We start from the raw sequence: 12920 nt of genomic DNA, 5'->3' as shown, positions 1-12920 counted from the left end.
CCCGCTTCTTTCCTCCTCTCACTTCTCCTCCCTTTCTCCTTCCTCTCTCCCTCCTCCCTTCCTCCCTCTCCTCCCCTTCCTTTCTCCTCCCTCCCTTCCCTCTCTCTCCCTTCCTCCCTCTCTCCCCTTCCTCCCTCTCTCCCTCACTTCCCCTTTCTCTCCTCTCCTTCTTTTCCTTCTCTCCTCTCCTCTCCTTCCTCCCCTCTCTCTCTCCTCTCTCCTCTCCTCGGCCTCCTCTTCTCCTCCTATCTCCTCCTCCCTCCTCTCCTCCCTCCCCCTCCCTTCCTCTCCCTCCTTCCTCCCTCCTCCCCTTCCTTCCTCTCTCTCCCTCCCTCCCCCTCCCTTCCTCCCTCTCTCCCTTCCTCCCTCTGTCCCTCTCTCGCTCTCCCTTCCTTCCTCCCTCTCCCTTCTCTCTCTCGCTCTCTCTCCCTCCTCCTTCTCTCTTCCTCTCTCTCGCCTCCTCCCTCCCTCTCCCTCCCTCTCCCTTCCTCCCTTCCTCCCTCTCACCTTCTCTCCCTCCCTCCCTCCCTCTCCCTTCTTCCCTCTCTCCCGGTTTGAAAGCGTACCCTGCTCGTACCCTGGTGGATTGTGTGTAACTATGAAGGAAGCCGGTGTTATTAAAGCAGCCTATGAAATGAAATGTGTGTTTTGTGTCTCAGGGCATCCTCTCTCCCTCCTTCTCTCCCTCTCTCTCTCTCTCTCTCTCTCTCTCTCCCTCTCCTCCCTCTGCTGGTTTGAAAGCGTACCCTGCTCGTACCCTGGTGGATTGTGTGTAACTATGAAGGAAGCCTGTTAAATGAAATGTGTGTTTTGGGTCTCAGGGCATCATCACGTTTCTGGGACCGGACGAAGGAATCGTGAACTCGGAGGAGCACGGCGAGCTTCCCTTCGATATCTGCGAGAACTTCAGCGAGGTCAGGTTCAACTCCAGCGACATCCACAAGGAGGTGCAGTTCACGCTGGCCACGGTGAGTACTCCCATTACTGCAGTCACAGTACTGTTACCACACTGTAGTAATACTCGGTCTACAGTCAGAATGGTACTTCAGTAAAAGTCTGTAAATATCATCAGGAAAATTAAAGTAGAGTTAAAGTATTTGTTGACACTTTTGTCTCTGTTTTCTACGTTTCTTTTTGACGATTTTTCCATGTTTTTTTCCCACTTGTCTGTCTGTCTGTGTGTGTGTTTGTCTGTGTGTGTGTGTGTGTTTGTCTGTGTTTGTCTGTGTGTCTGTCTGTATGTATGTATGTGTGTGTGTGTCTGTCTGTCTGTCTGTCTGTGTGTGTGTGTCTGTGGCTCTGTCTGTCTGTGTGTCTGTCTGTCTGTCTGTGTGTGTGTCTGTATGTGTGTCTGTCTGTCTGTCTGTCTGTCTGTGTGTATGTATGTTGTATGTATGTATGTGTCTCTTCTGTCTGTGTGTGTTTGTCTGTGGTTCGTCTGTCTGTCTGTGTGTCTGTCTGTCTTGTCTGTCTGTCTGTCTGTCTGTCTGTCTGTCTGTGTGTATGTTTTTGTATTTGTCTGTCTGTCTGTCTGTCTGTCTGCCTGTGTGTGTGTGTGTTCTGTTTGTCTGTCTGTTGTTGTATGTTGTATGTGTTCTGTTTTTTTTTTGTGTCTGTGTGTCTGTGTGTCTGTCTGTCTGTCTGTCTGTCTGTCTGTGTGTTTTAGGTGAAAGGCCAGCAGCGAGCGATCCGCCTGATGCGGACGAAGAAGGCCGGAGACCCGATCCTGGAGGAGCAGAAGAGACGGGAGGAGGATGAAAAGAGGAAGAGGAAGGAGGAGGAAGAGAGGAGGAAACAAGAGGAGGAGGAGAGGAAGAGGAGGGAGGCAGAGGAGGCTGAGCGACAGAGAGAGGCAGAGAAGAAGAAGAAAGAGGAAGTGGCCGCGGCGCTCGCTGCAGCCAAATGCAAAGTAAGAAACACATCATACGTTGATTTATCGTATCAGTAATGACGTCATCGTCGGCCAATCAGGAATTAAGTTGGTTTTTGTAGTTTTTTTACGTACATTTTTCTTTTTTATTTATGTTTTAGAAACGTTTTTTGGACGTTTCTTCCCAACATTAAAAAAAACTGGTAAAGGGGCCAGACAGTACAAATATACTTTGAGCAAGTGGAAAAAAACTAAATGTTGATGCCACAGTAGTTACCCTACATGGAACACACACACACACACACACACACACACACACACACACACATATTAAACATTAGTAAGAATAAACTATAAAAACAGAGACAGATATATCCAGAATAATAAGATAAATAGTGTGTGTGTGTGTGTGAGTGTGTGTATGTATGTATGTATGTATGTATGTATGTATGTATGTATATATATGGTTTGATATGCACTGTGGGTAAGTGGGTAATAATTCAAATTATTTGAATATTGTCCAATAGTGGTGAATCATATTCAATGAGTAATATATATCGGACAGTAATGGAATTGCACAGTATTATCAATATTATCAATAGTATTAAATCTGAAATATTGCACAGTAGGTGGGTAGAAGAAAGCCTGGGGTTTTGGGTGAGTGCATGTGTGAGTTGAACGTGTTTGTGACGGTCGGCTGTGGTCGTGCAGTGGACGCCGCTCGGCTTCATGATCAGAAACCCCGACTCGAAGGACGAGCTCAGCAAGGAGCGCTTCGAAGGCACCGTCCTCAAAGCCGTCTCCAAATATCCCCGAAAAGAGATCAAGAAGGAGCCCGAGGACCCAGCTGCACCGGTAAGAACACTATCAACCGATTTATGCATTCAGGTCGGGTTTTTTGTTGATGGTTTTTGTCACTTTTTTTTCAAACAATGTTTATACATTTATGTTAATTTTGTTGTTTATTTTTAACACACACAAACATATACACACGTATACACACATACACACATACACACACACACACACACACATATATACACACATATACACACATACATATACACACACATACACAAATGTTCACACACACATATACACACACATACACATATATACACACATACACACACATATACATACATACATACATACATACATACATACATACATACATACAAAAGCACACATATACACACACACACACACACACACACACACACACACACACACATATATACATACACACACACCCATACATGTACACTACACACACACACACATATATACACATAACACTAATACACACGCATACAGTGCCTTGAAAGGATAAGCCTGCCCGCTTGAGCTTTGACCTTTTGCCACATTTCAGGCCTCAAACATAAAGATATAAAACTGTAATTTTTTTGAAGAATCAACAACAAGTGGGTCCCAATTATGAAGTGGAACGAAATTCATTGGCTATTTCAAACTTTTTTAACAAATAAAAACTGGAAAAATGGGTGTGGCAAAATTATTCAGCCCCTTTTACTTTCAGTGCAGCAAACTCTCTCCAGAAGTTCAGTGAGGATCTCTGAATGATCCAATGTTGACCTAAATGACTAATGATGATAAATAGAATCCAGCTGTGTGTAATCAAGTCTCCGTATAAATGCACCTGCTCTGTGATAGTCTCAGAGGTCCGTGTAAAGCGCCAGAGCATCATGAAGAACAAGGAACACACCAGGCAGGTCCGAGATACTGTTGTGGAGTAAAGTTTAAAGCCGGATTTGGATACAAAAGATTTCCCAAGCTTTAAACATCCCAAGGAGCACTGTGCAAGCGATAATATTGAAATGGAAGGAGTATCAGACCACTACAAATCTACGAAGACCGGCCGTCCCTCTAAACTTTCAGCTCATACAATGAGAAGACTGATCAGAGATGCAGCCAAGAGGCCCATGATCACTCTGGATGAACTGCAGAGATCTACAGCTGAGGTGGGAGACTCTGTCCATAGGACAACAATCAGTCATATACTGCACAAATCTGGCCTTTATGGAAGAGTGGCAAGAAGAAAGCCATTTCTTAAAGATATCCATAAAAAGTGTAGTTGAAGTTTGCCAAAAGCCACCTGGGAGACCCACCAAACATGTGTGAAGAAGGTGCTGTGGTCGGATGAAACCAAAATCGAACTTTTGGCAACAATGCAAAACGTTTTGTTTGGCGTAAAAGCAACACAGCTCATCACCCTGAACACACCATCCCCAATTGTCAAACATGGTGGTGGCGGCATTATGGTTTGGGCCTGCTTTTCTTCAGCAGGGACAGGGAAGATGGTTAAAATTGATGGGAAGATGGATGGAGCCAAATACAGGACCATTCTGGAAGAAAACCTGATGGAGTCTGCAAAGACCTGAGACTGGGACGGAGATTTGTCTTCCAACAAGACAATGATCCAAAACATAAAGCAAAATCTACAATGGAATGGTTCACAAATAAACATATCCAGGTGTTAGAATGGCCAAGTCAAAGTCCGCAAATCAATCGCGAGAATCTGTGGAAAGAACTGAAAACTGCTGTTCACAAACGCCTCTCCATCCAACCTCACTGAGCTCGAGCTGTTTTGCAAGGGAGGAATGGGCAAAAAATGTCAGTCCCTCGATGTGCAAAACTGATAGAGACATACCCCAAGCGAATTACAGCTGTAATCGCAGCAAAAGGTGGCGCTACAAAGTATTAACCTTAAGGGGCTGAATAATTTTGCAGCCAAATATTTCAGTTTTTTATTTGTTTAAAAGGTTTGAAATATCCAATAAATTTTGTTCCACTTCATGATTGTGTCCCACTTGTTTGTTGATTCTTCACAAAAAATTACAGTTTTATATCTTTATGTTTGAGGCCTGAAATGTGGCAAAAGGTCGAAAAGTTCAAGGGGGCAAATACTTTCGCGAGGCACTGTATAATACACACACACACACATATATATATATATATACACACACACACACACACACACACACACACACACACACACACACACAGACACATACACACATATATACACGTATACATACATACACACACATACACACAAATGTTCTCACACATACACAGCCTATCAATTATTTATTTATGTCAGGTTTTGTCTGTTGTTATTTATGTTAATTTTGTTGCTCTTCTTTAAAGGTTTCCGACGTCGTTGCTGCTTTCTTCAGAACTCTTTCAAACAACAGTTATTGATTTTTACATTTTGACACTTTTTCCTTTCAACAAAATCACTTTTTGTCGCCGTTATTGCTGCTTTTTTTTAAAAAGGTTTTTGTCAGTTTTTCAACAATCATGAATTATTTTTTCTTTCTTAGATTTCTGTCACTTTTAGTCGCCGTTGTCGATGCTCCTGATTCCCTTTCTGCGTCCGTCCATAACTGAAGAGCTTGTTCTCTCCCGCAGGGGAAAAGGGAAGCGGAGGAGACGCCGGAGGAGAGAGGGAACGCTGCCGGAGGACCGGAGGGAAAGGTGGAGGTGAAGAAAGAGAAGGAGGAAGAGGAGCAGGAGGGTAAGAAGGAGCAGTCTGCCGCGGAGACAGGTCGGCTGGTGATGACTGTCGAAGGAGAACAGAAGCAGCTTCGCTTCGGCCCCGACGACCTGCTGAGCACCTCCACCATGCTGGACGGAGACCAGGTCAGAGAGAGAGACAGACAGACAGACAGACAGACAGACAGACAACACTTGGTTAGCTTGTTACCTGTAGGGTTGGGTACCAAAACTCGGTGCCAATAGGGAACCGGTGCCGACGTAAACAATAGTAACGAGACCGAATAAGAACGAAAGTTTCGGTGCCTCATTTCGCTGCTTGACTTTACACTACACCTGACAGCAGGTAACGTTAGCCTACCTTTAGCTAGCAGCTGGATTAAACAGCGGTAAAGTGCTGACAGCTAACGTTAAACAGTGTAAAGTGTGACTGGATTTCACTGTGGAGGACTTCAACAGCGGGATGTAACAATTGCTCTGCAGCGCAGCAGCAGCTGCCGTTGTCGCAATTCATAGATATACAGTAGTACTAGTAGTACTACTAGTAGTACTACTAGTACTAGTAGTACTAGTAGTAGTACTAGTAGTACTATGTTTATATGGTCGGAATTAAACAACACAGACGGTGCATTCACTTAAAACAGGTAGCCTCGTGGTGCATTCACAGTAATTGTAAAATACCCCTTTCCCATCTGGGGTTCAACAGCAATTTACTGGTGAAATAAGTTATTGTTATTGTTATTACATTATTATTAAATCTTTAATTTTGACCATGGCTTTAGCAATAAACAAGTCACTGACTGTTGTTTACTAACCTTATTTTTTTTCTTCTTCTTTTTTTTTAACTTTATTGAAAAGTACCGGTTCAGGCACCGTTTTAAAAGTATCGATTTAGCACCGGAATCGAAAAAAACCCAAACGATACCCAACCCTAGTTACCTGTGATGATATATGCTAAATGTAACGTGTGAGTGACCCGATCTGGGTCACTCACTGCTATCTTGGGTGCCTGAGGAAGTTCCATGTTGTTGATCCACCATCATTTATCTTGGTGCTACACACCTTGCATGTAGCTGTTAACTTACTGCCACTGTTTATAAAGTTATTGAAAGCAAAACTAATGACAAAAGGCACAACTCCGGGATCTCATCAATGTATTTTTGTTACATGTGACTGCATGCACATAAGCACATTATGGCAAAGGGCAGTGGACATGAGGCTCATCATACGTTTCCCCGTATATGCACCATTAAAAGAAAATAGAAATACATAAATACATTTAGATTTAAAAAGCAACAGTTGCATGAAAACAGGTTGTTGACGAGTCTCAAAGCTCAAGTCGCAAGTCAAGTCTGAAGTCAGCTGTTAGGGTGACTTAAGTCCGAGTCTCAGACACGAGTCCCCATCTCTGGGAAACGCAGCAGAAGATATTCCTTTTTAAACCAAAACATCAGGGGGGAATGAGAGGGGGGAACGCCAGAGCAGGTGGAATGAGAGGGAATGAGAGGGGGAAACGTAGCAGAAGATTAGCAGCTTCAGTTAGATGTTTAGCTGTTTAATTTGAGGTGTGTCTGGTCTCTGAAGGTGCGCTTCAACATCGCCACCAATCATGAGACCAAAGAGGAACGAGCAACCTTCGTGGAAATCCTGCCAGCCTCCTTCGAAGAGTCCACGGAGCAACGACGACACGTAAGGCTTTCTAACTAACTCTCTCCTCACATTACTCTGAGTATCCTGGAGGTCTGAGTAACTTATTTACTCTCTCCTCACATTGGATGGAATTATCCCACTATAATATATTGAGTTCCCAATATTGGTATTTTTTTACTACATTACTAGCTGAGGTTTGAGTCACTAACTTATGTTGTTAATCTTCAGTCGATTCTTTTAGAAGAAGAAAGGCCTTTAGTTAGACGAGGGTTAGGGTCTGATTTAATGTTTCTCTGGTCTCCTTTTATAGTGAAATACTTTGGGATTTGCATCTGTGAAAAGTGCTATATAAATAAACTTACTTATTTACTTTCTTACGTATTTACTTATTTACTAACTTACATACATACTTAATTACTTATTTACTTATTTACTAACTTGCATACGTACTTACGTACATACTTGTGTATGTGTGTGTCTGTATGATGTGTTTGTCTGCGTGCGTGTGTTTGTGTGATGTGTTTTTCTGACCAGGGCATCGTAATCGAGTTCATGGAGGACTCGGGGCTCATCAAGTGCGCCCAGAACCCTCAGCTCTACTTCCACATGTCGGAGGTGATCGAGAAGAAGAAACTGGAGCTGAACGAGAAGGTCGAGTTCAGCGTCGTCCCGGTGAGTCTTTTTATCTTCCTCGGCCCTTCTAATTGGACATTATTCTGATCGCAGGAGGTTTAGGATTAAGCTGAGACAATCAAACTTCCCCAGTTGATTGCTGACATTAAAACAGTCTGAAATGCTATGTTTAAATATGCAAATGAGGCATTATCTTATTAAAAATGTTGCATAAATGTCCAGCAGCCTGTTGCACCAGCTGTGTGTAAGTTCTCTCTTAAGTTAAGAAGCCTACACATCATAAGTGATTGCTCTCTGCGCTCCCTAGGTACGGCGCAGAGCAAAGCGCAGCGCAGCTATTTCCTTTTGCTAGGTAACGACATGCTGTTATCTCATCGGTTGCGCTTTGGAAAGGTCAGCGGCAACTAGGTGAAAGTTGAAATAATTTGAACTTCGAGCGCAGCGCAAAGCGGCAAATCTGAGCGGAGTTAGACGCCAGGGGTAGCGCCGCGCATAGTTGGGCGGCAGTGGAGAGCAGAGAGCATATCGCTTATCATGTGTAGGCTTCTTAAACACACACAGACACACACATACACACACATATACACACACATACGCATGTACACACACAGACACACACATACAGTACAGGCCAAAAGTTTGGACACACCTTCTCATTCAATGAGTTTCCTTTTTATTTTCATGACTATTTACATTGTAGATTCTCACTGAAGGCATCAAAACTATGAATGAACACATATGGAATTATGTACTTAACAAAAAAGTGTGAAATAACTGAAAACATGTCTTATATTTTAGATTCTTCAAAGTAGCCACCCTTTGTTTTTTTATTAATAAAGGGAAAAACTTCCACTAATGAACCCTGACAAAGCACACCTGTGAAGGTAAAACCATTTCAGGTGACTACCTCATGAAGCTCATTGAGAGAACACCAAGGGTTTGCAGAGTTACAAAAAGCAAAGGGTGGCTACTTTGAAGAATCTAAACATGTGTGGTGAATATTTCACCTGTTTTTATTTTTTTTTTTTTTTTTTTTGGAAAGAGCACACCACACACACATATACACACACATATGACACACATATACACACCATAGGTTAACACACAACATGTAACATACACATAAAAATATGATACACATATATACATATGCATGTACACCCCCACAACTGGCGTACACACACACACACACACGGACACGAACACATATAAAATATACTGTACACACAAAGGACACACAATACATGTACACACACACACACACACGACACACAATACGTGTACACACACACACACGGACACACACATACGCATGTACACACACACACACACACACACACACACACATATACACACATACGCATGTACACGCACACAGACATACACATATACGCATGTACACACACACACACACATATACACATACACGTGTGCACGCACAGACATACACATATGTACACACACACACACACACACACACACACACACACACACACACGCACACACACACACACACACACACACACACACACACACACACACAGTAAAGATCCTTGTTTTGGTGTCCAGGGGCCTGTTTCACAAAACCAGGATAAGGGATTAAGCCGGGATTTCCCAGTTATCCTGGCTCAATTTAGCCTTGACTCGGTTTCACAAAAGCGGAGGCACATAAATCACCATGGAGATTTATTCTGTGCAGCTAGCCTGCTCCTGACCAGGCTAACAGCCAGGATTTATTTAATCCTGGAACCTTTTCTGTTCACCCAGCACTGGTTTTACCCTATTGTTATTATCAGCCTGGATTAAAATACAGCATATTGCTGTTCAGTTATTAGTTAAAATTGTGACCATTATTTTTTATAATTATTCATGTGACAGTCATTGTTACTGTTATATTGCTGTATGAAGACTGATGTTCATATTGTTGTTAGAAGTTTGATGAATATATTATGGCAGTTTTTGAGATGATTAGAAAAGGCTGATACAATTTCAAATGTGTTTCAAATGAAGTCTGTTACTAAGGGCAATATATACAATGCTGTACATTTCTATAGTTGACCAATGCACCTTGAATTATTTTAGTTGAGAATTTATTTTTTATTATTCTTTAACAATAAGGATCGTGTTTATTCCTCTTTCATGTGCATTGTATTTGGAATTCTTAGCACACAATTTGTGTTGTCCAGTAAACTGGGACTATAATTTGGGGAGGATTGAACAATTTTAAGAACATATTCTTATTGTACAATCCTCCCAAATTATAGTCTTAATTCACTGGACCAGTAACTATCTAGTGATGTAGGCTACTGTACATTCATATAACAACAGGTAGAGGACAACTCAATGGTTTTGAACTTTTTTGCTGGGGAAATAACTGATGAATATACTCTGTTCCATTCATGTTTACAGTGTGCATGGAATTTATCACTCAATTATCTTTATAGTTTCTAGATTTTAGTCCAATTTCTTAAGTGTCTTTATTTTCTATGTCCATACAGTATATGAGGGAGCAAGGCATATAATATGTAGAGAAGAGACTTCGTCCTCTATAAAAAATAAAAAAACGAGAAAAGCGTGGCAGATAATAGCGGACCGACTGAATGCTAGTCTAAAATATCCATTTATGAACTACTGCTCTTAACTGAAACCATTCAATGAGTCACTGTCATTTGCAAAGACGAACAGTTGTATGCTACACTTTGCATTAAAAGCGAGCAGTGGAAGTTAATATGACTTAGGAAATTTATATTTTTAGCCCATGAGAGAGAGAGAGAGGAACAGAGTTGAAAGAGATATTTCGCATCATATTTTAGCGTTGTAGAAAATAGATTTGGTGGTAAATTTCAAGGCAAAGGTACAACTGTTAATTTGTGAAAATGATATAGCCTAATCCTTGAATGGTATGATTATGGCCGGTTTCAATTCAGAGCAGTGGTTAGTTATGTTTAGGCTGCTACGCGCATTCAGTAGTTATGTTATTACGTCTGCTCTTTTCTACTGTTTTCATTACAGCGCGTGTTTCTCTTCTCTTATACAAATCATGTGTTTCACGTCCTCATACTTCCACAGAAGCTGCTACTCACTCTGTATAAAGAGTATGTACAATACGTATTCTCCATTTTGGCATCAGTAAATCTGTGATCGACCTTAGCCGGTCTTTTGAGGAAAGCCGTGGACGGCGCATCTATCTGAATTACTTCAGCCTGGCTCGACCCTGAGTCCTCCTCCTCAGCCTGGCGTGGCCTTCGTGAAGCGCGCAAGCCAGGATGCACCAGGTAGACTAGGTCAAGCCTCGCTTTATCAGTTATCCTGGATTTAGATATTCTTCTTTTGTGAAACAGGCCCCAGGTTGTTATATAATAGCATTTTATCTTGTGTAAGAACATGTGTATTATTGATTTCTCCCAGCATGAAACAGCGGAGGGGAACCAGGCCATCAGGATCAAACGTTTCACCGAGAGTGTTTTTCTTCCCGTTCGGAAGTTGGGCGGCGTCGGGGCGAGCAAAGGAAAGGTGAGGAGGGCTGGATTATATATAATTATACAGTTGGGAAGTGAGAAGCAGTGAAGAGCTTCTGTTTTTGATGTTAATTCATTTTTTGAGTCAGTTCATTTGGACTTAACAAATGTGTAAAATTATAGTTATTGTAGAGTTATCACATTGCGAAGACAGTTATTTGTGTGGACTTTTCCACTCTTGCTTTTAATAATATTAAATGGAAGCATAGCATATATAAGTATATATATATATATATATATATATATATACTTATATATATATATATATATATATATATATATACTTATATATATATATATATATATATATATACTTATATATATATATATGGCAATGTATGTGTATGTATGCTCATATGCTCATATAATAGCTGCTATATGTATTTCTTTCTTTTCCTATATATATATATATATATATATATGCCTGTGTATATATGTGTGTGTGTGTACTCTCTCTCTCTTTCCTATATGTATATACTCTCTCTTTCTCTTTCTCTCTATATATACTCTCTCTTTTATGTACTCTCTTTCTCTCCACTCTCTTTCTCTCTCTTTCTCTTTCTCTCTCTCTCTCTCTCTCTCTCTCTCCTTCCTCCTCCTTTCTTTCTGCTCTTTCCTCCATATCCCTATATGTGTATATATATATATATTCCTCTCTACTATATGTGTGTGTGTATATATATATATATTAATATATATTTATATATGTGTGTGTATATATATATATATATGTGTGTATACTCTTTTTATGTGTGTGTATATGTGTGTGTATATATATATATATATATATGTGTATGTATGTATATATATATATATATATGTGTGTGTATATTATATATATATATATGTGTGTCTCTCTGCATATATATATATGTGTCTTTATATATATATGTGCCTCTCATATCTTTCCTCCTCTCCTGTCTCTTTCCTCCTGTGTGTGTGTGTGTGTCTCTCTCTATGTGTGTGCATATACTCCTGTATATATGTGTATGTGTGTATGTATGTGTGTATATATGTGTGTGTGTGTGTGTGTGTGTGTGTGTGTGTGTGTGTGTGTGTGGTTCCTCATTCCGTGTTTCTTTATTTTCATGACTATTTTGTGTGGGTCTCACTGTGTCCTGGGTGTTTATCTGGGTCTCTTTCCTCTTTCTGTGTCTGTGGGTCTTCATGCTTTTTGTGCTCCTTGGTGTTCTCCTTGGGGTGTGGTCCACCTGTGGTTGTGCTGTCAGGGTTGTGTGGTCCTGTGTGTCCATTCAGCTTTCTGTGGGTGTGTGTGTGTGTATATGTGTGTTCTCGTGTGCTCACTCCACACTGTGGTCTTCCTGGTTGCTTCTTGTTCCTGGGTCTCTGTGGTTGTCTCCGTCATTCTTCCTGCTGTGTGTCCTTTTTGTGTGTGTCCATGTGTTGTCCTTTGTGTCATGGGGGTTGGATTTTGTGCCTGTCCATCCGTTGGATGGGTCCTCCTGTGCCATTCCGTTCCATATGTCGTGTCGATTCTTTCCGTGGGTCTAGGGATTCCAGGTCATACAAGGGCCTCTGTCTGTGGTCCTGGTTCATCCATCCATCCTTCTCCATCCACATTCCTTCCTTCCATCCATGTCTCCCATCATCCTTCACCCATCATCCCCCCTCATCCACATCCCTTCCATCATCATCCTTCATCTCCCATCATCATCACCCATCATCATCTCCTTCATCTCCCCCCTCATCCTTCATCATCATCCATAAATGGG

The 12920-nt window shown here is 41.4% G+C and overlaps 1 protein-coding gene across 1 annotated transcript; it reads left to right on the top strand.

Annotated features, from left to right (window-relative positions):
- Positions 1-821: 821 nt before the first annotated feature.
- LOC120555211 (serine/arginine repetitive matrix protein 2-like) lies at positions 822-11182 on the top strand (the record flags this gene model as incomplete). The annotated part of the gene is given in 7 exon segments (XM_039793895.1): positions 822-968; positions 1667-1909; positions 2582-2725; positions 5303-5533; positions 6971-7075; positions 7571-7708; positions 11078-11182. Coding segments are annotated over 7 exon segments (1113 nt in total), but the record flags the coding sequence as incomplete, so codon positions are not given.
- Positions 11183-12920: the final 1738 nt, after the last annotated feature.

The sequence above is a fragment of the Perca fluviatilis genome, unplaced genomic scaffold, assembly GCF_010015445.1.
Source record: "Perca fluviatilis unplaced genomic scaffold, GENO_Pfluv_1.0 PFLUV_unplaced_scaf_270, whole genome shotgun sequence".
In the NCBI taxonomy this organism is placed as follows: Eukaryota; Metazoa; Chordata; class Actinopteri; order Perciformes; family Percidae; genus Perca; species Perca fluviatilis.
The sequence above is the reverse complement of the archived record's forward strand: the minus strand, read 5'-3'. Positions and strand labels throughout refer to the sequence as shown.